At 37.9% G+C, this 23,102-nt stretch overlaps 1 protein-coding gene across 1 annotated transcript in view; it reads left to right on the top strand.

Moving 5' to 3' along the window:
- Nucleotides 1–23,102, top strand: part of LOC107748743 (protein sidekick-1-like) — a gene marked incomplete at its 5' end in the record, with an annotated part of 201,234 nt that overhangs the window by 19,104 nt on the left and 159,028 nt on the right. Inside the window, one exon of the mRNA XM_016563717.1 lies at nucleotides 19,826–19,959. Coding sequence (XP_016419203.1) covers nucleotides 19,826–19,959 — 134 coding nt within the window. The remainder of the gene's footprint in view (nucleotides 1–19,825; nucleotides 19,960–23,102) is intronic.

The raw sequence follows: 23,102 nt of genomic DNA, 5'->3' as shown, positions 1-23,102 counted from the left end.
TTCTATTGCCGCAGTGCTTTCATTTGTTACTCGAGCAGCTTTTGCCCAGATAGAATAATGTTCCATTTTTCAGTGTCTTTGCATCATAGACCAGTGAGATTTACTGAGTTATGACCTTCCTAGTTCAAAATAAGTTTTTTGTGACAAATTATGTCGTAGAAAACAAAAGGTTATCTGCATCTATGCCAGAGAGAGAGAGAGTCGGTGCCACTGTGAACACAAAAAGACCAAGAAGAACACCAATCATAAACAGACAGGCTCGTTGTAATTCAGGAGAAACGCACGTGTACAGCTTTTCACCTTAAGGTGACATTCTAAACCTCTTTTAATCATCCTACCAGCTTCCAAATGCATTCATTCATCTGCATTATACGGCACTTCTGCCCATCTGCTTCGGTTCTTTCTTTCCCAACCCAACGTCTTTTTCGACATTGGCTAGCGAGCGTTTATCTCGCCTCCTCTGCAAGGTGAAAAATAGACTTGAGAACGTCTTCCTTCTTTGTTATTGAACAGATGTATTTGATCGATGTAAATCTACTAATGAGACTCCGAAGGCCTCCCTCCTTCCCGTTCTCAGTATCAGGGCTGCGGGCTGCCCACTTTAATTGAGAATTAATTACAGATGGGGAGGAGATGCTACGGGGATCACATTAAAGCAGCATCGGAGACGCTCCTCAGCGAGCTTTCACCTCCATCACCCATCCAGTCTTTCTCCTCTCTTGAGGGATCATTAAATACCTGAAGGCGCAGATCAATAACGGCTGATGGGTGGCATGTCTTGGCAAAGGCATGTTTGTTTCATATGTGAGGCTTGGAAGTTGCGAGGTCTGTTTTTCCGACAGTTTTTCCGTTTCTTCGTCCTCCTCGGATCAGTCAGAAATGCTCAAGAGGAATCACTGGCACCCCTTGAGTGAATTATACCAATTAAACAGCCAGATTAAATTCCATACTTTATTCACTTAATTGAAGACACCGATAATTACTTATAATTACCGTTCGTCTTCTAAAGACAGATTGTCGGCCGCTGAAGTTCTCTTGTTTTTGTCTTCGAGAGGAGTTGTGGAAAACAACATGAATGTTTAAAGTGGAGCGAGCAGACATGGGCATTGGAGAGGCAATGCTTCAATAGATAATGACCCGATGGTAATTGCTTTCCTTGAATAGTCGGTGTTTATTCCAGGGTGTCAGACAAATAGCGAAGACTGTGATTGTTTAAGAAAATAACAACTGGCCTAGTAGCTTGATGAGCATCCAAGTGAGATGAGCTAAATAAAGGGTGGGAAATACGTATGAAGGTTCAATTCTGTGTCATGTACTTCATCCCTTCCTATAAACCCTTGCTGAAAAGACCATCTTTGACCATTTCCAAGTTGGTATATGCTTGTGAAAATGATCTTTCCAGTGAAGCTTGTTGACCATGTGAGTATACAGTATAAAGGAGAGGTCCATAAAGAAGTGGTTTACTGAGTGTGGTGTTGCAGGGCTTGAATGGCCTGGATAATTTTAATTGATTATAATAATTGGAACCAGTGATAATTTTCTTCTTCTTCTTCTTCTTCTTCTTCTTCTTCTCTAATAACATTTTAGCTAGGGCTGCACATTTAATCGAAATTATACGAATTGCGATTCGGCAAAGGCTGCCGTAGATGAATAAACAGAAGATTGAACTGCTTTCATTGATAAAAATATGAAAATAGCCACAGAAGTTGGAATGGTGTTAAACACAAACAAATAAACATTGATTCAATGCAAATATATGGTTTATCTGAGTTCTTCAAGCCTTCTCATTTATTATCTTTATAATAAAGTATATTCATAATGCAATGTTAATCGACATAGCCTTTATCACTGCGTAGAATACTATGAAATAATATGTTGCGTGCCTTATTCTGTGTAAGAAGTCACATCATCTCACAGAAGGATTTTATTTCAAACACTCGGCTGAAGTTATGAAGTGAGTTTGGAGTAAAAACGTTATTAAATGTCTTTCGGACAAGAGGTTCATAAATGCTTCTCATGTTTGGAAAGATGTTTGACGCATGTGGCTTTTTCAAATGCATGTTATAAGTGACTCAATCATTACTACTCAAAAGGATAGTTCACGCAAAATGAAAATTCTGTCATTAATTGCTCACCCTCATGTCGTTCCAAACCCGTAAGACCTTCGTTCATCTTCAGAACACTAATTAAGATATTTATGATGAATTCCGAGAGCTCTCTGACCCTCCCACGGACAGCAAGGGTCCTAACACGATCACGGCTCAGAAACGTAGCAAGGATCGTTATAAATAATCCATGTGACATCAGTGGTTCAATCGTAATCTTATAAAGCTACGATAATACTTTTTGTGCACAACGAAAACAAAAATAATGACTTTATTCAACAATTCGTCTCCTCTGCGTCACCCTATAATGCCATTTTTGGAGAGTATCACATACATAAACAACGTATTAGGGGTGTGACGAGACACTTATGCCACGAGACGATATGAGACACGAGACGAGATGAGACACGAGACTGGGTTCACGAGAACGAGACGAGACAAGATTTTTAGACTTTTTTAAAGATATTAAAATTAAAACATGGAAGAAATGTTTTGTGTGATTATTCCTTAAAAAATAATGTTCGTTTCATTTTAGTAGTAGTAGTAGTAATAGTAGTAGTAGTAGTAGTAGTAGTAATAGTAAGCGAGACACATCGGATCTCGCGAGATCTCGTACCACGAGATCTCGTCACACCCCTACAACATATGTAATGTATGTACGCGGATACGTTGTTTACGTTCAGATCAAAGCGTAAACAACATAAACAGTGTTTCTGCGTACATACGTTGCATACGTTGTTTACGAAGGTCAACGATTTTTGGGAGAACTGTCCCTTTAAGCATTTACTACTGATCACAGAGCCGTACTTCACTGACAAGCTGTGCATAACAGCTTTCGTGATTTCATAATCGCACTAAACCTAACTATTTAATTGCGATTTCAAATCGATTTCAATTAATTGTGTATCTCTAATTTTAGCTGATGTGAATGCAAAATGAAACCAAATATTCAAATATTTTATACATTAATTTAAACATGTATCAACATATAACCTATAATCACATATAATCATGACCACACTCTTGCAATAGTGAAAAGTGAATTTGTCATGCTAGTTATTCACTCTTCGTGTTTTAGTGCATTTTCACGGAAAGAGAAAATTCACAACGTGGCTTACAAATTCTGACTAGTGCATGGTTCAAGCTCAGTTGTGTATTCTCGTCATTTTGTACAGATATAAGTTCTAATGTTATGTTTATATTTGTGTATCTGATTAAACTCATATGTGTATGATGCCTTTGGGTAATTAATACGTTTTGTCAGTGTTTATTCACTGTTAAGTTTCAGCGCACACAGCTCAAGTCAAATAAGTCAAACCTTGTCATTACTGATTATGGATTATTTGAAACAGTTATATTTAGCATTGTTAGTATATTGTTAATATTAATATTGGTGCAGTTTTATGTTTTTTGTCATATTTTTGTCAGCAGTATGTTGTCATTTAAATTGTTATCATTATGGACATTTTTCGACTCATCTTCACTATAGTTGACCAAATCATCTAGTGGAAAACCTTTCCAGAAGATGTCAAAGCCACAACTAGAGGACCAACTCCTTAATGTTCAAGAACAAGTGGTTGTGTTTTCAGGAGTCCACATGCTTTTTGCCATATAGTGGGGACACCAGCATCCAATGCACCACAAACGCTGTGTTTTCAGCAGGACTAGAAGCACAGGCTTTCTGATTCAGATCAGCCACAGTATGGGCCTTATGTTTGGAGACCACGCTGTTCGCTATCCGGCTCCGGTGTTAGCTGTTAATGCCCCCTGAATGCTCCATGCATATTTTGGCTGGTAATGCGCTTGACATCAGATGCTGGACGGCTGCCCCATTGACCAAGCTGATATGGGGCGCAGCACCGTGACTTGGCCAGGCCCCACACAAAGGTCACCATTTCCCTTACGTCAGTCTATTTTCCAGCAGCACCGCCTGAAAACCTGCTGCCATCAGATCCCTGGACAGAGCTCATAATCCAGCCTCTATGATCTGTTTAATCCACATTCTTAACCAGTCAATAGAAGTCTTGTCCATGCTGTTTTTTTTCTTCCTCTGGCTGATATTGACAGATGGGGTTGATAACATTAGAGTCCAGGAGTCTGGCATATTTCTTTGCAATCAAACCGGGCTGTTTTCTGGGCTTTTTGCCCATAGCTAGATTGCAAAGTGAAATCCTTATCTCTCTTTTAAAGTCCCACACAGTCCGTTTCTCCCTATAAGCTTGTTGTGAGTTCTGGTCACTGGTGAGGCTTCAAATAGATGCCATCAGCATCTCAGCTGCAGCGAACGCTAGCCTTATTGGAGCACACAGCTTGGCTTACTGAAGCATAAACTTCTTAATAGTGCTGGTGGCAGAGAGAGCAGGCAAATATCCATGTCTCTTCCTCTTATGTTCCTCGTGGCAAAAGCTTCATACCCAGCTGGAATAGTGTCTTGCATTATTATCAGATTCAAAGGATTGTGAAAGTGGTCTCATGCACTTATCATTTTTGGATGTTTACAAAAGGGAGAAAACTATTTAAATATGATTTGCAGGGTTTTTATGGTCAAGGAATACTTGGAATCTTATAATGAAATTACCTGGAAAAGTCAAGGGAAATATATATATATATTTTTTTAAGCGAACATTTATTGGCCTGCTTTATGGGAAATTGGGAAGCTTAAATTATATTGCATTTTCTTTTTCGCATATGATATACAAAACACTATGAAAGACTGGTTGACAGGTTTTGAATAGAGAGCTTACATATATGTGTAATGTGGATTAAAATTTGCATAATCATGAAAAATGCAATTTTAAATGATATATACTATATTATATTATTTTATAGTTCAGTTCACCTGAAGTTCAAACAGGTCTCCACAGGTGTAGTTCTTTATACTGCATATGGACGTGATCGACTAATGTTTACTTTTGACTTAATTTGGAACAATATATCTAACAATATATATGTTCATCTTTTGAAATCTAACAAACTTAGGTTAGAAATGCGATTGTGTTATTTTTCTTTGAAATAAATGACATAAAAAATAAATATATGTATTGCACTCTTTTTAAATAGCAAATGTTTTAAATCAGGCATGGGCAACTTTAGTCCTGCAGTTCCTTCCCTAATCAAATACACCTGCTCAACTCTCTACACTTGAGTAAATCACTCAGATATGTGACTAAATTTCATGCTTGGCAATTAAATAATGTCTATCTTTAGCCATTGGCCAATACATTGTTAGATTTCCCTTGCCAGTGTTTTGAGTTAAAGACTAAAATTAGTTTAACACTGATATATTTTCACCCACCTACACTTGAACACTTTGACTGAGCATTTAAAAGTTCCACTCTCTGTCTTATCATGCAGAATTGACATGTTACATGTAAATGATATTCTTTCTTTTCTTGGTTTTCTTCAAACCAAGAAATAAAGTTGGTTTGTAATTATTGAGTGTTTTAGAACAAGCAAAAACCACTGCTGGAACAGTGGGTGTTTTTATTTTTTATTTTTTTTAATGTATTTATTTTATTTTATTTTGCTTATTTATTTATTTATCTATTTTGAAATTGAAGTAAAGAATGCATGATTGACAAAATATTATTTCAGTCTTTCAACTCCAAGATTTCATGTTTAATTCAGTGTTTTTGTTGTAATTATTTGTAAAATTTACAATAATTTTTTGTGTGAAAATTGTTATAGTAAATCCCTCAAACATTTTTTTTTCAGTGCAATAGCAGAATTAGTAGCAGTAGTATTTTATCAGTATTATTGTTTATTTATTTACAGAAACACTGAATGACCAATGAATGACCAATGTCTCATTCACTACCAGTCCATAATTCTCTAAATTCTATTTAATATGACAAATATGCATTCATTTTGATTTATACATGGTTGTAATGTTTTAGTTCTACTTATTAAAATTCTAGCATTAAAACAAAAACTGATATTTTATTAAACGTTTTGTGTTATGCTGTTTTCTGTTTGAAATCATATCACATATAAATGTACCTTTGCAAAAAGCTGTGCCATATCATATCATACATTTTAGTTCACATATAGTCTGGCAAGTAAACTAAAATATTTACTAGCCAAAGGTAATTCGATTGCCAATTTGTGGGTAGAGGGTTGCTGCCTGTAATTTTCAAGCAATCTGGAAGACTTATAGGTTATTTTATAATATTGTTCAGCTGTTTCATTAAGAATGCAGCTAAACTCTGCAAGACAGTGGCCTTGCAGGACCAGAGTTACCCATGCCTGCTTTAGACGGTCTTGAGTTTTCATATTAAAATAAACTAAATAAACTCATGTAAAATGAATTAATATGTAAATGAATGAATGGTTTCCTCCAAGGCCTCCTTGCCTCCAAAGGCCAATTTACATTTAATACACTACATGCTTTTGCCTTGACTAATGCTATTAATCAACAGTGCCTCAGCTCTCAGTGGTTATTAGGCAGAGCTGATTGGGTTGTGTTTCTCATGTTTTTGTATGCACGCTCGTGTCTCCACGATATAACACACTGCATGCCAAGCACGGGAGCCCTTCTTATACAATTTCAGCCTTACTGAAGCACTGCATTGACAGGGGAGCGCCTTTTTTTTTTCAAGCCTCTCTCCAGTTCTTCCATGAATTGCTTGGCGTCTCCAGACAGGCAGACCTGTGTTGCGTGGAAACCCCACCTCGACTACAACAATTCAACAGTCTATAACTGCGTGAGAGAGGCCTGCTGCGTCATTCCCAGCGGCTTCGCCGTGAACGTGGTTGATAGTTACATTTTAGTTGTCATGTAAAGATATTCAGACAGGACACGCATGAACAGCGCAGCCTCCGTAAACTTTTTTCTGCATTGTGCCGCGTCAAATCCACAAGCAAAGACACTTTGTCTCTTCTGTAATGAGATTGTGTCTTTTGAAAAATTCCACATCAGATTTTCTGACAACTGCAAATTGAATTTTACATGTCTATTTGTGAAAGTCATTCATCATTTGCTGTTGGCTAAACAAGCACTTTTAAATGATATTATGGCTTCAAAAATATGATTACAAGCATGACATCAGAAGCATATTTTACATGTCACTCTACTGTTTGGTCCCAGTGTTCAGAGTCGTAAAAATCAAGAATGAACTTTTGAAATGTAAGACATGTGGCACCTTTTATAATGTGCCTTCTATAATGCAAATCCAATCACAAATGGAAAAACAAACAAACATGTTCTTTTGTTTTCAGTTCTTGAGATCTTTCAATGAACTGTCAACCATCCACTACATCCTAGTTTTCTCTGGCTTATTTGTTTAAGAAAAGCAACATACACCATCAAATAAAACCAGTTTTTTTTTTTCTTTCAAGACTTTGCTGCTATAAAAGGATTGAATTTCCAATGGAATTTTCTTTTCTTTGGTGGGGATGTTTTACAGAAACAATCTTGTCAAAAATTGTCCAGGGTGTCTTATGTTTCACTTTTCATGTCAAAGAAGCTGAGGTGATTTGCTGTTAGAAACTGTTGGCATGTTTTTGATAGATGAGACCAGTGTGGATCCCTACCCCTTGGTTACTCCTGTGGTTTTTATGGATGTGGATGTGACTCATCAGCAGGATTGTAACTTTAAAAATGGATTTGTGAGTGCGTAGTTGTCAATTTAAAAAAAAATAAAAAATAGTTGTTTTTCTCTTTGCAGCTGCTTTAAAAGTGTTTTGCATTAACACTCCTGTCCAGAAATGGGCTCTCTCATCAGCAACAGAAAAGCAGTTGAGCTTGGCCACTTATACCGCAGGCCATCGTATTGCAATTTTAATGGGTTTCAATGGGACCAGCAACCAGGTTGTTAGAGTGAATTTTCAGGGTACCACCACCTAAAAGTAATCCCAGGCTTGTCTGTGACCTGATCCCAGCATGGCCCTAAAACCAGGCCAGTTCACCCCATGCAGCAAAAAAAAACAAATAAAAACCCCTTAGCTTTGAATTTCTGAGCTGGATAGGCTGGTGGATGCCAGACAACCGGTGTGGTGTTTTCAGGGGTCAATGCTAATGCAATTTGTTTTATTTTACATGATATTTATTAAACTATAGACACTTATTTTTTGTGAAATGCATTTTTTAAAACGTTTTACTTGGAAAGCGTGTATGTTCTATACCTCTTTAACATTTGGCAATTACCGAAGACACTGTGATTTAAGGCAATATTTGTACTTATTTACTTACTTTTACATTTATCTTTAAAATACTTCCAAATAAATTTTTTGGCAGTGTGTAAGTTATGCATAAAATTGTGCATAAAATTGCAGTGTGTAAGATGTGCATAAAATATCAAATAATTAATTTGATATTTATTTTACAATAGTTACATACAGTAGCTTATTCAATTGATCTATTTTATTATTTATTGTTTTACATTTTATTTTATTTTACCAAATTGGCTGTGAATTTTGTGCCAGTACAGTGCTTAAAATGAGCATATATTTAAAAATGTTATTATTGACATGCAGAAATTGAAATTCATATGAAATGAACAGTAAAAGTACAAAAAAAAGTTTTTAAACCAAAAATACTGTTAAATACATTTTTAACAACCGACTTGACTATAAGTTTATTTATACAATGCACAGGTCCTATATTAAGCTGTCGAACATTTTGAGCACATTTCAGCTATCTATTCTGACAAAATTGTATTGTTTTCATTCCATCTCAGTTCAAGATAAGTCATAGTCTCACACATGTTTACTAGGCTGCTTGCAATGATGAAAATGAAGTCTGTAACACAAAATATATATATATATATTTTTTTTTGTCTAATGAAAGATTGGTGGCAGTGACAATGTGTTGCACTAACTATAGACAATCAGATGGCAATAGCTACTAAAACTGCTGACCTGCCATTTATAAACATTAGGTAGACTTAAAATAACATAATATTTTTCCAATTATACTGTTCCCCTCATCTGTATATCCACCTAATAAACATTTTATGCTTTTGCTTTTTTTTCTGTGAATTCTGAGTACATATTGTCTAAAACAACAGTTAATTTCATTGCAGCAAGTTTGTATACATCTTATTTGCTGTAACTAAAGTATGTATAACAATCTGCATTGTACCAGCCAATGGCCACCCTGTTCTCTAGATATTGGTATTGGCATCATTAAAAAAAACATATAGATCCACCACACCAGCACATCTGCTTCCAATACAAATTTATCATGTTTCGTTGGCCATCAGAGGTTTGAGGTTTTCCAGCTTTCCACAAAACTATTTGACTGTCGTATATTAATAGAGACTAATGGGCTGCGCAGAAAAAGACTAAAGTAGCCAGAGAGGCTCTTTAGAGGAATGGCCTTTTGGCTTCCCGTACATTAAGGCGAGTCTTTGAGGGGTAGTTGAGTTGAGGTGCTATAATTATTGCAGAGAAATGGTAATTACTCAAAGTAAAGAGGGCGTTTGTGCTGACGAGCGTGACTGTGTGGCTTTGGAGAGATCTACTCTATTCTTTGAGCGAAAGAGCTGCTCTGATTCTCTTATCTGGAGTGGATTATTCCTCTCTTTGAAACAAGGGGAAGTTAAGAATAAGAAATGAGGACATATTCAAGTGATTTCAAGACGGATTCCACCAGTGACGAGAAGCCTTCGTGAAGAGTGACTGAGAGTATCATGTTATTTCAGCTCATTGCACTAGGTTGGGTTTGTTTTAGTGTAAACAAGATCAGGTTTCATATTTTACAGTATGTTGCTTCAACAGCCAACTTCTGAACTGAAGTTCTTTCAGATGGAGTGTAGTGTGGATGTTTTATTATTATTATTTTCCCGTATAAACATCCTTTTAAGACCACATTTCTCTGACAGAGCTGTATTTTTTTTTAATTAGATGATCACAGTCGAATAACATCCAGGATCACTCACATAGTACAATGTTGAAGTGTTGAAAACACATTTCACAAGTTCATTAACACTCATGAAAATGAATTATCTTCTCCCCAAGAGCAGACCATTTATATTATCTATCATTACTCACGATACCAAGAACCTAATTGACTACCATGGTCTATGTAGCTCCATTTCTGCAAAGTCAGGTTGTGTAAAGAAATTATTTTCCAATTTAATTTAAGAGGGAAAAGGGGAATACTTCAAGACTGAGTTTATATATATAAATATATAATTTGTAAATTATTTATTAATTTTTTGACAGTTTGGATTTCAGAGTTGCTGTTCTGTTTATTATTAGTTTTCTGTATACATTCTTTTCCAAAGCCTTGTCAAGTCTCACAGATGGAAAATCGGTAGGTTAAATTATTATCGAGCAAATCATTTTAATCAGGGCTTGGAAGTCGTCCAGTCGTAATGAATTACGCTGAAAGTCTTTGAAATGTCAGCTAGCACTTGAAGCCCCAGAGCAGACGGGTGCGCTGCATCGCGACCCACACATGCTGCTGGGTTACTTAAGGAGCTGCTTGGGACCTGCCAGCAAACCTGGTTGCCTAGCAACCTCATTAATTCCCTTAACAAGGACAATTTGCATCGGGGGACTCTAAGGAAATTAGGTTTTAAAATTATACATTGTGTTATAGCAAATCTCCTGTTTTCTTGTTTGTAGATCAAAAATCAATCAGTATTAAATAAATCAATATTGATGTAGAAATCTTTAAATATTTATTTAAAATTTAACAAAAATTTCTTGATTAATCTGAAATTAATTAATTTTTTAAATTATTTTTTTGAGGGGGCCAGTAGTTTTTAAATAATGAAATATTATTATATCTTGCATATTTTATATTTATAAATTTTAAGTTAATATATTATAAATCAATGAGTTAAATCAATGCCATGTAGTCTTTGTGTATTTCTCAATTAAGTAAATAAGTTAGTGCTTCAAGTATTTAAAGCAATTATTCAATTAAAGAGATTAAAGCAAAGAAACTTGCATTTATTAGGCTAAACACTTCCACTACAGTAGAAAGTCATAAAATTATATTTTATTCATTTATTTATTTATATTTAGCTCTTTTACATCTATACACTGTAAAAATTATTTTTCAAAGTTGTAAAAAAAAGATTATTGAAAAAAATGCTATGTCAGTCTTTCTACTTCAAAATTTTATGTTTTATTTAATGTTTCCTGAGTGAAAGTTGTTTTTAAGTAAATCCTATACCTTTTTGTCCAGTGTAAAAAAAACATCGTCTTATATTCGGGACAATACGGTATATATATATATATATATTTATTTATAATATATTTATATTAATTAATTTTTTTCAAATAAATATTTAAAATTTCTCCATTTCTCCTCATGTGTCAGGCTGGAAGACAACTCATCTGCTTTAGGATCCTCACAGTGGTGAAGTGTGCTTCATCTTACAGTGTATTACAGCATTAAAACTGTCGTTGCACTGGTTTCTTTCTAGCCTCCTGCTTTAGAACTTGTAGAAGACTTGAAAAAACATCGCGAGAGAGCTGGTTGACATGGTTGAGGCTGCTGGGATCCACATATATCACCCACAGAAAGCAAAAGTGGCACCAGGAGTCCAGAGGGCAAGCACTCCAAAACCTTGTTCATCAAAGAGAATAGTGCATACTGTCTTTTCTTCTGGTGCAAAGTCTCACAACAACACAGCCTTCACATTTCTGATGAGGCACGTCTCGTCTCATTATTTAGTCACAGTGTTGTTGCGAACTTTGACACAACAAAGATGCCTCCCTGCCTTTGTACTACTGTCACTCTGTCTACATCCCAAAGCTAGCTGACAGTATCAGGACCCAAAGTCACGGCTGTCCCGATCACAGTCTGTCCACCGTGTCGCAAAGATGCCCTAAAATGTGGCTGAGGAAAGAAAGCAAGATCAGATGTATACTATTCGTATTCACTAGGACTTTTTTTGGTTAGTTTAGTTTGATTGACAGTAATACTCGGCGTCTACCGTCTAAGGTCTAAGACGGGCCTGTGCCTTCCCTTACAGCTATAAAGAAGCTTTTATAGATGCCTTCCCAGTGAACTTGTAAACTTTGCCTGATAGTTTTTTCCTCCAGCACTATTTGAGTTTATATTTCAGTGATTGTAGCTGTAATGGTTTGTTGCTGTAGAGGCTGCAGGATACAGGTCTTACCCAGTGTGTTTGTACGGAAAAGATCAATGGTTTTGTTGTAGTCCACATTGACCAAAATTGCATTCATTTTCAGGCCATGCCTTCTCTGAGAATTGAACACTTGACCTTGTCGTCCCATGCTCTACCAGTTGAGCATCAGTAAGGATGTCTGATTCTGCTCTTGATTTTTGAGGAAGGCCGCCTTCCTGCAGAGTTACACTCCAGCCTGCTCCAAAATACCTGTCTGGAAGCTTCTAGTAAGTTCAGATGAAAGCAGATGCCCTCCTGAAGAACAGTGTGCATTTACTGCTAAATTGTGAACATATTTTTAAAAATTAGTTTAGCATGTGCATGATAATGATGCATCACCCAATAAACTACTATTAAGGGAAATAAATGGATGCATTTGCTAATTTAGTTTTAATGCACAAAATGGAAAATCATCAAAGGGGGCCATCCTGCCCCACTGGGGTAGGATGGCCATGTGTCATTTATAATGATTTATTTATTTATTTATTTATTTAAATATTTATGTGGAATGATAATGTTCTGTGTGAATGCATGAATTTTGACTCTAGTTATAATAATGATGATAATTGTGTATTTTATATCCTATATTTATTAATAGAAGAGTTGTCGTAATAATAACAAACTGTGAATTTTGATAGAATGTTTCTGCTGAATTCACCTATGGGCTATAATGAATAATGTATTTGATGGAATTAAATAAGTCCATGCTCCATGAATTATAAATAATTATTAAATAAAAAAATTAAACACAAGTCAAGGGTCTAACTTAAACTAACATTTACCTTAGATTTAAAAAAAAAACTAAACGTTTAAATAGTATGTTCATTCACACTTTGTTTGTAAGCAACTGAAAAAAGCACAAATGTCAGGGCATGTCAAAACTTTTCCAGGGCCCCAAAACACCCTCGGACCTCAGAGGGTTAAGGTCCATTTCTCGCTATTAACAAACCATTAACTATGACATTTGCCACATTTAAACTCCTAATGTGCTGCTTATTAATAGTTAGTAAGGTAGTTGTTAAGGTTAGGCATTGGGTAGGATTAAGGATTTAGAATATGGTCATGCAGAATATGTGCTTTATAAGTACTAATAAATAGCCAGTATGTTAATAATAGTCGCATACTGTTTATAGCCTACTCTATAGTAGGGAAGTATGCAGCATATCTTTTCCTAATCCTCAAGACCTTAATTAGCAGGTTCAGGTGTGCTAGGAGTTAAGCTGTGCAGGAACATGGCCCTCCAGGACCAGGATTGAACACCTTTGGGCTACAGGAACCATTAATTTCCTCAAGTTCTCTTGAATGATCCAACAAAACATCACCTGTCGTGCCCTGACTTGCGTTCTCCCCAACTGTATTGGTTCATTTATTTATTCTCTCTCTTATCTCTCGGCACAAAAGTAACAATTGGTTTAATCTTGTGTTTGGTACTGTCGAGCCCCCGCTACATTCCAGAGCTCTATTATTTAGTAGAATAGCGTGGAACAAAGAGAATGAGAGTAAGTGAAGGCCCACATGGGTGCAGCAGTGTTTATTTATCTCTCATAGTTCTGCTGCTCTGCTGAGGTGTTCGGTAACCCTCACCCTGAAGGTATGCAATGCAGCTAATGAAAAAGACTTGGCGGTTTTTGATCCAGTAAAGGAGGCTATTTATTTCATTTTTATGGGGGTGGAATAAAAAGCATATGCATTAAAAGTTAGCTTTCTGGAGATAGTTCAAACCCTGGAGTTATGTGGTCTACTGTGTTTGGCGCTGTGAGAGGCACAAAAAACCCATTTGATGAGACTTGAAAGTTGTGTACGGATGCAATGCGTTCGGTTGCTTTGTCGAACGGTATTTTAAGCAGAACTTTTTAGATGCTGAGTTGAAGAGGTTGGAGTTTCGGTGAGAGCTTTACCCTGTAACATTACCACAGTCTTCAATATTTAAAGTGAGAAACTATCTTGTCTGGACCTCTTTTCGCCATTCTCTGAACCTGACGGAAATATCCCTCGTTTATATTTGATTGTCTGTATTGATGTGAACCTGAATATTTCATTGAAGGAAACTAAAGGAGATCCTTCAGCCCAGCTCTGCAGCTCGGCTCGCCTCAGATATTGATTAGCGAGATGTTTAGATTTATCTGCCATCCTCTAACACAAACGTGTTAGATGTTAATGCATAATTAACCGTTTTTTTATTATAGCAGCCGAGGGAATGGCAGCTTTTACTTAGACATTATGAACAGTACTAGAAGTTAGAAAATTGGCTATGGATTGACTAGCAGGGATGTGTGGAGAAGCAAACAAGGTAATTTTTCACCATGAAACAAAAGCATATTCATGTAAAACATCGCTAAAAGACAGATTTTGTAAGCGTTAATGTGCTCCTGCCAAAAACATACAAGCTTTGCATTTTAAACAGACTCTGCCGAGATTCTTTACACGCACCGATTTAGAAATACTACTGATATCTCAATATCACCCACACTTATGTTGCTTTAACAGAAGAGGTTTTGAAGCAGACTTGTTATATATGATTCAAAATAAAGTCTTAAAGTCTAAAGTTTAATTGATGTGAAAGCCAATGTCAGGGTTATGTCATTCAGAATTAAATTGAGATTAAATTACAGTTTAATTTGAATTGAGGTATCAAACAGTATTCAGAATAGTATTTCAAATTTGAATATTTAGAAAAACTTAGAAAATTGGCTTAAAGTTTAAAAAGCCTGAATGTTTGAAGGTTTATAGTTCTTAAAGAGCAATAGATTCGTAGACAGTTAGAATGATAGATTTAGAATTGCAAATTCAGAATTGAACTGCAATCATACTTCACTGCACTATGATTTGCTGTTAATATTACTACAGTTAGAATTGAACTGCTATTGATAATGTATATTGTGTTTCCAGGAGCCCCATGCAAGTTTTCTGTGGTTCTGGCCAACACAGCACAGACCAGCGGGGACGGTTGAGTCCGGGTTCTGATAGGCCATTAGTCATGATTCCCGTGGTCGTAGGGTTGAGTTGGGCTGAGGAATGGATGAGGTAGCAGGCTTATCTTCACTTGTACATCTCAGCCTACAAATGGCCAGCACATTCATCACAGAGGAGACTGCAGTGAACTGTTGCTTTTAATGGATATTAAGGAAGCAGACGCTAGAACTGTGGCCTGGATATGGTCTGGCAGAGAGATTTTCTGCTGTCATTGCATTCACACCATTGATCATCTGGGCTCCGGCTCAGCTCCATCGTGTTTGTGTGAAAGTGTCTCAGTGTGCTGTGATACATAGCAATGCAGGAGAGAGAGAGGAGAACAGACATCAGTGCACTTCTTGTCTCTGTCTCTGTCTCGTCTCATCTGTTCTCTTCTCGCCTTGTCTCTTAACACTTCTTCTCATTTCCTTTCAAATAATCAAATACTAAAAAATAAGTTTTGCTTATTTTGTCCCATCTTTTTTTTCTGATCTGGTATTTTTGTGTCAACTCTACCCTCTTTTGTCATCTAATTTTGTGTCCACCCCTCCTGTCTCTTCTCTTCTCTTCTCTTCTCTTCTCTTCTCTTCTCTTCTTGTCTTGTCTTCTTTAATCTTTTTTTCTCATTTTGTCCCCTCCCCTCTATTTTGTCTTATCTCATCTCTTCTCCTCATCTGTTCTCCTCGTTTTTTTTATTGTTTCTTCATGTCTCTTCTTGTCTCTTCTCATCTCATCATGTTGCTTTACAGCTGTTGTTTCTACTAACCTCTCGTCGTCTCCTTATGTCTCCTATATTCTCATTTTGTTCATTTCTCACTTTATAACTTCACACTGAACACTTTCTACAGTATAACAGTTGGTAGGCAACAGAATTTGGAAGCAGGCGGTCTGTTCTGTTTAGTTGTGAGGGGTCAGGTTGAAGGGACAGGCAGATTTGGGGATGTTCTCTCTTTTAGTTTGGGTTGAATTCCATAGAGAACACATAGGGAGGTCTGGGCTTCTGGTTCAGCAGCTTTCAGAGAAGCTGTACTTCATCTGTACTTTGTACGTGTTTCTGAGACACGCGTGTCTCCGCTCAGAGTACGGCAGGGGAAAAGGCTTGACTCATGCCTGCAGACCACCTTAGGCATCTGAGCCTGAAACAAGAAAATTGCCATGACCTGATTTCATTCACTTTGAGCATTTATTTGTTTGATCCTGGGGCTAAATGGGAAAAGCAGACATAGTGTCACTCTCTGTGGCCTCCTGTATGGCCCTGAAGCTACTTTCCCAAGTTCTTTTACTGCTTTGTAGTCTCACATAAACAGACATTTGCACTTGTCATTTTTGCTCAGACCCACAGCATATTTTCTGGCATGATAGTTTGCCTATATTTTATCTTTCAGATAGACTTTGATCTCTTCTTTTGCGGCATCACTTAGAGGCACACACCGCGCAGACGGCATATTCCATGATTCCGACATAATTCCGGGTCACGAGGCCTCAAGGCAGCGGTGCTTGTGTCTCTCTGCCTGCTCCCTGGCCGTCAATGCGGTAAGCTTTTCTGTCCTCAGATGTGGGTGACAGAAAGTTTTCCAAGGCCCGAGAGCATCATAAATCAAAACGCAACGTCAGATATACGCAGCTGGGCTCCCAGGAACTAGGAGCACAATATGAGTTGCTGACATTTTAATTACTTTGTCATACATCTCAGACTGGTAAGCCTATTTTAAGAGCGTAATTTATGGCAGTAAATGAAAACAAATATTCTCTAAACCATCTTTCTGAAAGCTGGTTCTTGCCATGTTGATTAATGTAATATCTCTCTAGCGGTCTGTCCAGTGCCCAAGAGAATTAGGTTCTGGACCCTCTCCGACGTGCGCACATTTTGTTACAATTCAGAGGCTTTTGAATGCGAACACACTGAAACGGCAGGTAAACAATATACAAAAACTCTCAGAAAGTAATTCATCTTCAATTATGCCTATGACTTTTTTCCCTCAAAAAAGTCATTTTTCTTTTAGTTTTCAAAATAGAGATGATAAAAATATTAAGGCGTGATTGTCAGAGCGTATCTCAGCAAATTGATCTTTAGATTTGATTCTCCTTTATTGGAAATGGCTGGCCGGTTAAATTGGTGCTTTTTAGCCTGGCGGGTGCACAGCCTTTTCAACAAATCGAAACAGTCGTCCTCTTTGAATATTTAGATTACCTGGGCTTCCCGGCACCTTTCCTAAGTGGATTAACATTTCGCGTGGCTCCCAACCTGCATTTTTAATACATTGTGGGCTGATATCAAAAAGTCCTCAGGGATCAGAAACAAGCATTCCCATTATCTTTCCCACTGTGCTTTGTTTACCAAACTGCGAGCAGGGGCCATTCATCTAGACAATTGTAATGGAATCCAAACTAGCTGGACTAATCATAAAATCACTTTATACACAAGTCGCATCAATTCAGCTCGCAGCGTAAACCAGGTAAACGCTCGGGCCACTGCTCTCTCTGCTGGCAGCATTACACAAGATCACACATGCTGCTATTAGGTCCTTAAATCATCATGAAGTTGAGCTGTTTATGTACACATCGGTTCGGAGCCTCTGATGCTTGCCAAGCCATTTCAGCCGATGCATATTTAATAATTAAAAGTCCATCAAGGCGGGCCGCTCTGACCTTTCAAAGCCGCCACTGACATCTGTGAAGGGTGCCTTTATTTCCCAGATGCAGCCCAGCCTGGATCCGCAGCCAGGTGTCAGGGTGCAGACAGCGATGTAATGCATCCTCATCAGCGGCCACCAATCTCCATCCCTCGCAGAACCCCCTCCCCACCCAAGCACCAACTTTTGATGGATCTCTTTATGTTAATCTGCACTTAATCATGAAACAGCAAACGGAGAACTAAGCAGAACTGAAGCTCGCTCTAATTACACGTCAATATTGCCCGCCACAGAAGCGCAGACAGCCCTCTTGTTCCTACTTCTGCTGCATTTATTTTTTGTATTTGTCTATTTGCAAACGTCTCTGCGACTTGACAATCTTTTGTAGGGATCTGTCTTGTAAATTTGTAATGACTGCGGCGCTTGTACTCGCGGCGTGTAGGAAGACGCTACAGGTCCCGCGGAGCCGAAAAACTAATCATAAGTTTCAAAGCATCCCCGAGTCGTGCTCTGCCTCTCAAGGGCTTCTTGGCGGTGGTCACGCCTGAGCAAAAAATCTCTTAGACAGCAGTGATGTGTAATTGAGGATGTCATCAATTAATCAAAAAACGAGGGAGGAGAAAGACTATGCATGAGGACTAGGAGTCAGGGCTGGAGATACGCAATCCGTGCCTGCTTTCATCTACGGCAATAAAAAGAAAACAATTCCATCCAGCCTACGTGGAGTCATGGGTTATCAAAGCGCCATGTTCTCGGTTGGTTTGAGATGGTAATTTTGCCTTAAAGAGGCACAGGGAAACTGACACCTGAATAAATTGACAGTGATACACATCTGCCACTTAGTGTCTTTCCTAAAAACTTTGGATTGATGGATGAAGTATGACTTGTTCTTATTAATCATTAGCGCAATAGCAGCGGCTCTGACTTCAGTCTACAAGTGTCTGAATAAGATAAACCCTTATTAAAGGTATAGTTCACTCAGAAATAAAAATATTACCATCGTTTACTCACCCTCGTGGTGTTCAAAGCCTGTTTGACTTTCTTTTTTCTGTGGAACACAAAAGAAAAGAAAATACTGGTTGTTTTTTTATATGTAATTATTGGGGCAAAGAGCTTTCAGGGATCTCTTAAGGTCACAGAAGCTCTATAAAAGTATTGTAAAAGTCCAAAATTGATGTTGTAATACACTAAAACCTTTTTTTACTTCCAGTGTGTTTTTTTGTGAAATGGTTCAAATGATTTGCTCTTTGAAAAAAGGCAACTCAAAAGAATCTTTATTTATTAATTAATTAATTAATTATTATAAATTATATATTATATATTATCTATATACAGTATGTGTGTGTGTGTGTGTGTGTGTCTGTGTGTGCTACTGTTCAAAATTTTAAAATAAAAAATTCAGTAATATTGTGAACTATTATTGCAATATTGTTTTGATGTATTTTAAAATGTAATTCACTCCAGTGCTGGCACAGCTGAATTTTCTGAGCCATTACTCCAGTCTTCAGTGTCACATGATCCTTTGATTCTGTGCATTTGTTGAAACATTTCTCATTATTATCACAGTTGAAAACATTTGTTTGTGATTCATGCCAAATGAACTGTTTTTGTAATATCTTTATGAGCATTCTATGGACTTTTTCAGTGAACTGTTCCTTGTTCACTTTTTCCCCCAAGTCTGGGTCTCAACAAACAGCTCCCTCACTTAGATACTCGCCTGTAGGTTTATTCCCACCAACAGCGGTATTCCTGTCCGTAATGACCCTTACCGCTCATTGATTCTCAGCTTGTGTCAGAATGAGGGATCAGGTACATTGAAAACGCTCAGAGCCCCATGAAATTCCTCCACGCCAGACGCGTCCCAGTCAAATCCAGGGCACAATGAGTTCACAGCAAAGCTAGTTTTATGGAACCCAATATACATCAGTTAAGCACTAATTAAAATGCTGTCACTCTATTGCGATAGTGGAATTTGTTAGGGTACCAGACTAATTGTCAATAATGGTTTAACATAGCTGTATTTCATTTGCTTTGTTACTCTCCACAGAGCCATAACGTTGGAGAACCAGCTAGTGGTGCTCGCCACGGCTGCGGCGGACGCCGGGAGGTACTACGTACAGGCTGTTAATGAGAAGAATGGAGAAAACAAGACAAGCCCATCCATTTACCTGAATGTGGCAGGTAAGTTGAGGGGGGGATGAATCTCACTAGATCATTTCTATTACCCTGCAGTTAATGTCACATGGCCAGCCAATGATGCAGCCCAGACAGATCTATCGACCAGACATGGGAGTTATGGCCTTCAGTTTGTCCGCTCCCTCTTTTGTTTTTGCCCACATGTTGTAGGTGCAGTTTAACACGCTCGCATCAGAAGCGCCTGTAGGCCGGCATGCAGATGCGAGGTACCTGTAATTTCCACTCCCTCAGGGGGCCGTTTAATGCGGTGCATTCATCAGAGAGGAAGGGCATCAGTGGAATGACACACAGAATCTGTTTGTTCCAGTGACACACTTGGATCTGCCAGCTGAACATTGTTTGGTTGCTGTTGTCGTAGCTGCTTTGGCAGGTGCTACTGAGCGTTGCCGGCTTTCACAATACTAATGTGCACGTCCCACTCATGCTTACACAGCCAGTGGTGATCCATTTGAAATGGTTCAAAAATGTATTTAGTATGAAAGTTAGAACTGGTTTGATCAAATTAATTGTTGGTTTAATCAATTTACCTACTAATGTGCATAACTCTTATCTATGTAATCATGCTGACATCATACAGGCTTCCCTCATCAGTTCAGACCAATCGAAATGGATGTTCAACTGATGTATAGTAATTTGCTTCTTTCCAAAATATGGCCAAAGAGGTGAAAGGGAGTATAAATTAAATTAGCCTGCAGCAGAAATAACCAGTCATTATCAGAGATTTTATCAGTCATTATCAGAGTATTTCAAGCCAATTAGCTCTTCACTATTGCTTTAGTGCATTCATCAAGCCTGCTTGTGGTTAATGCAACAGGTGAAGAGAGACTTCTAGTTTTTAGGCAAAAGTGGAGATGAAATGCAAATTATTAAAGGATCTTAACCAAAAACAGGCCAGATATAAATGTTCCATAATAAGGAAGCAGAGTCCATTAAGTTACAAATGTTTATATTATAGGGCTGGGACAATAAATCGATGCATCGCGAATCAAGAAATGATTCTGCATCGATTCTGAGATTTTCCGAAGGCATCGCGATTCTCTCTTGAATCGATTCTGAGCTTAGTTTTTAACAGCAGATGGCACTGCGTGCTGTAGAAATAGCCGTATTCTGCTTGCTTCCAGTTCCTTACACACGCACCACTTGAACCTAAAATAATCATTCATAAAGTTTGAAAAGGTTGAACCGAATTACAAGGATGTTCACAGTGGGCTGTGTTTACATTAATCTAGCATCATAAAAGTCGATGTGCAAGTACATTTAACCTCTTACATTACTCAGCCAAACGCACAAGCGTTCTTCTTCGTGAGCATTTGAGTGTGCGGTTAAAAACTAGCCTAGAACGCCATCTGCTGTTAAAATCTAAGCTCAGAATCGATTCGAGAGTAGGGTGGCCATATGTGCCATTTATACGGGACACGTCCTGGCCATGATTTTTATATTGCCTAAAACATAAAGTTGTTTGACCAATAACATGGAGGTATTGTACATAATCGACCAATTGTGGTGTGTCGCACGTGAGAAGGTGAGAACGATCAAAGTGATGCAAATACGCGCATATGTTTGTTCGTTCGTTCGACTTGAAGCTGGCACCGATCGTTGTGTAGTTTCGTGCAGGTAACAGTGCCAAATGGATAACTCATACCTCCTTGAAATGAGGAAAATACAGCAAAAGGAAACATCAGGGTCATGGTGCTTGTTCCATCCATTTCATCTTGATTTAACCCATGGAAGGGAGGGGGAAGGAAGAATGAGGAAGAGGAAATGTGGTAGCAAAGCCATCGTCCTTCACTTTTAGTCTATCTGTCATTGATCTTCTCAAACTCCCCCCTTTGGTTTGCCCATAGGTTCTCAGGAAATCAAGACTCAAGGCCAGAGAGAGAGAGAGAGAGTCTGTGACAGACAGTTAATGCAGCAAACACACACTGAGCTTTAATGGTCACTTTAGCTTCTTTAGTGTTGAACAGACTGAAAAGACAAAAAACAGGCGTTTTATCAAAGTGTGGTAACAGGAAGGAACAAAGAGAGACTGTTAAAGAGGGAGTGAGAGAGACAATCCTGGACAATCAATGATGCGATGTTAAACAAGAGCTGAATTGATTCTCTTGATGTTCTTGCCATGTAAAAAAACACAAAGTAAACATTTAGTTCAAACAGTGCTGGGGGCCTGTAGCTGTGATGTATAACTCCCAGTCATAGTAACACATGATTCAAGTTGCACTTAAATAAAAATTAACTTGAGACTTAATTAAGACTTGTAAGCAATATTTGACTTGGATTAGAAATTACAGACTCGGTGAACAGTGAGCTTGTTGTGAATAATGTATAAACTAGTAGTGGACCGATACTGACTTTTTTAATGGTAATAATGTATTAGACAGAACTTAATTTAATTTATTTATTTATTAGACATAACTGTTAAACAGAGACAGTGGCTCAGTCGCTGAAATTCTGTTAAAATAAAAGTCCGACACATTAGCCAATGCTGATAATTTAAAAATGGCAAATATCAGCCGATATATCGGCTCTGGTAAAATATATCGGTCTACTACCAGTACTACAAATACTACTACTAATAATAATAACTATGATGATGACAACGATGATTATTATTATTACTTTAATATCTCCTGACAACTAGGTGGCGCTGTGCCGAACCTGTGCAGATACCCTCAGGTCATGGTTGCTATAGTCTCGCGTAGCCAGACCTTCAGGCTGACGGCTGAAGGTCTGGAATCCATGGCAGCTTTCATTGGCCAAGGCCAAGCCCATGAGGCCGTTTGACTGACATGTCAAACAACCAATCACAGTTCGTTTCGTTCAGCGTCACGTTTCAGGCATGGAAATGTCGCCACAATAACAGACCAGTGTGTAAAACTCTCGTACGTATTTTAAAGATTCCATGCCGCGAACTTTACATATTTCACATACTTTTGAATATCTAGCTGTGACGAGAGGGGCGGGGCCGAGAGCCGTGGGAACGGAGCGAGGCTGGTGGAGTAAATGTAGGAGGAGTGACAACAGTGTTGGACGAGAGAGGACCAGGCCTGGATTTTATTTTGTGTTTTGTGTGCGGCAGTCGTCCGCGAGGGGCTGCCGCTTTACTTTCATTTTGTGTTTGTTTATTTTAT

This window comes from Sinocyclocheilus rhinocerous, unplaced genomic scaffold (assembly GCF_001515625.1).
Source record: "Sinocyclocheilus rhinocerous isolate Xijiao unplaced genomic scaffold, SAMN03320098_v1.1 scaffold3266, whole genome shotgun sequence".
Taxonomy (NCBI): domain Eukaryota; kingdom Metazoa; phylum Chordata; class Actinopteri; order Cypriniformes; family Cyprinidae; genus Sinocyclocheilus; species Sinocyclocheilus rhinocerous.
The sequence above is the reverse complement of the archived record's forward strand: the minus strand, read 5'-3'. Positions and strand labels throughout refer to the sequence as shown.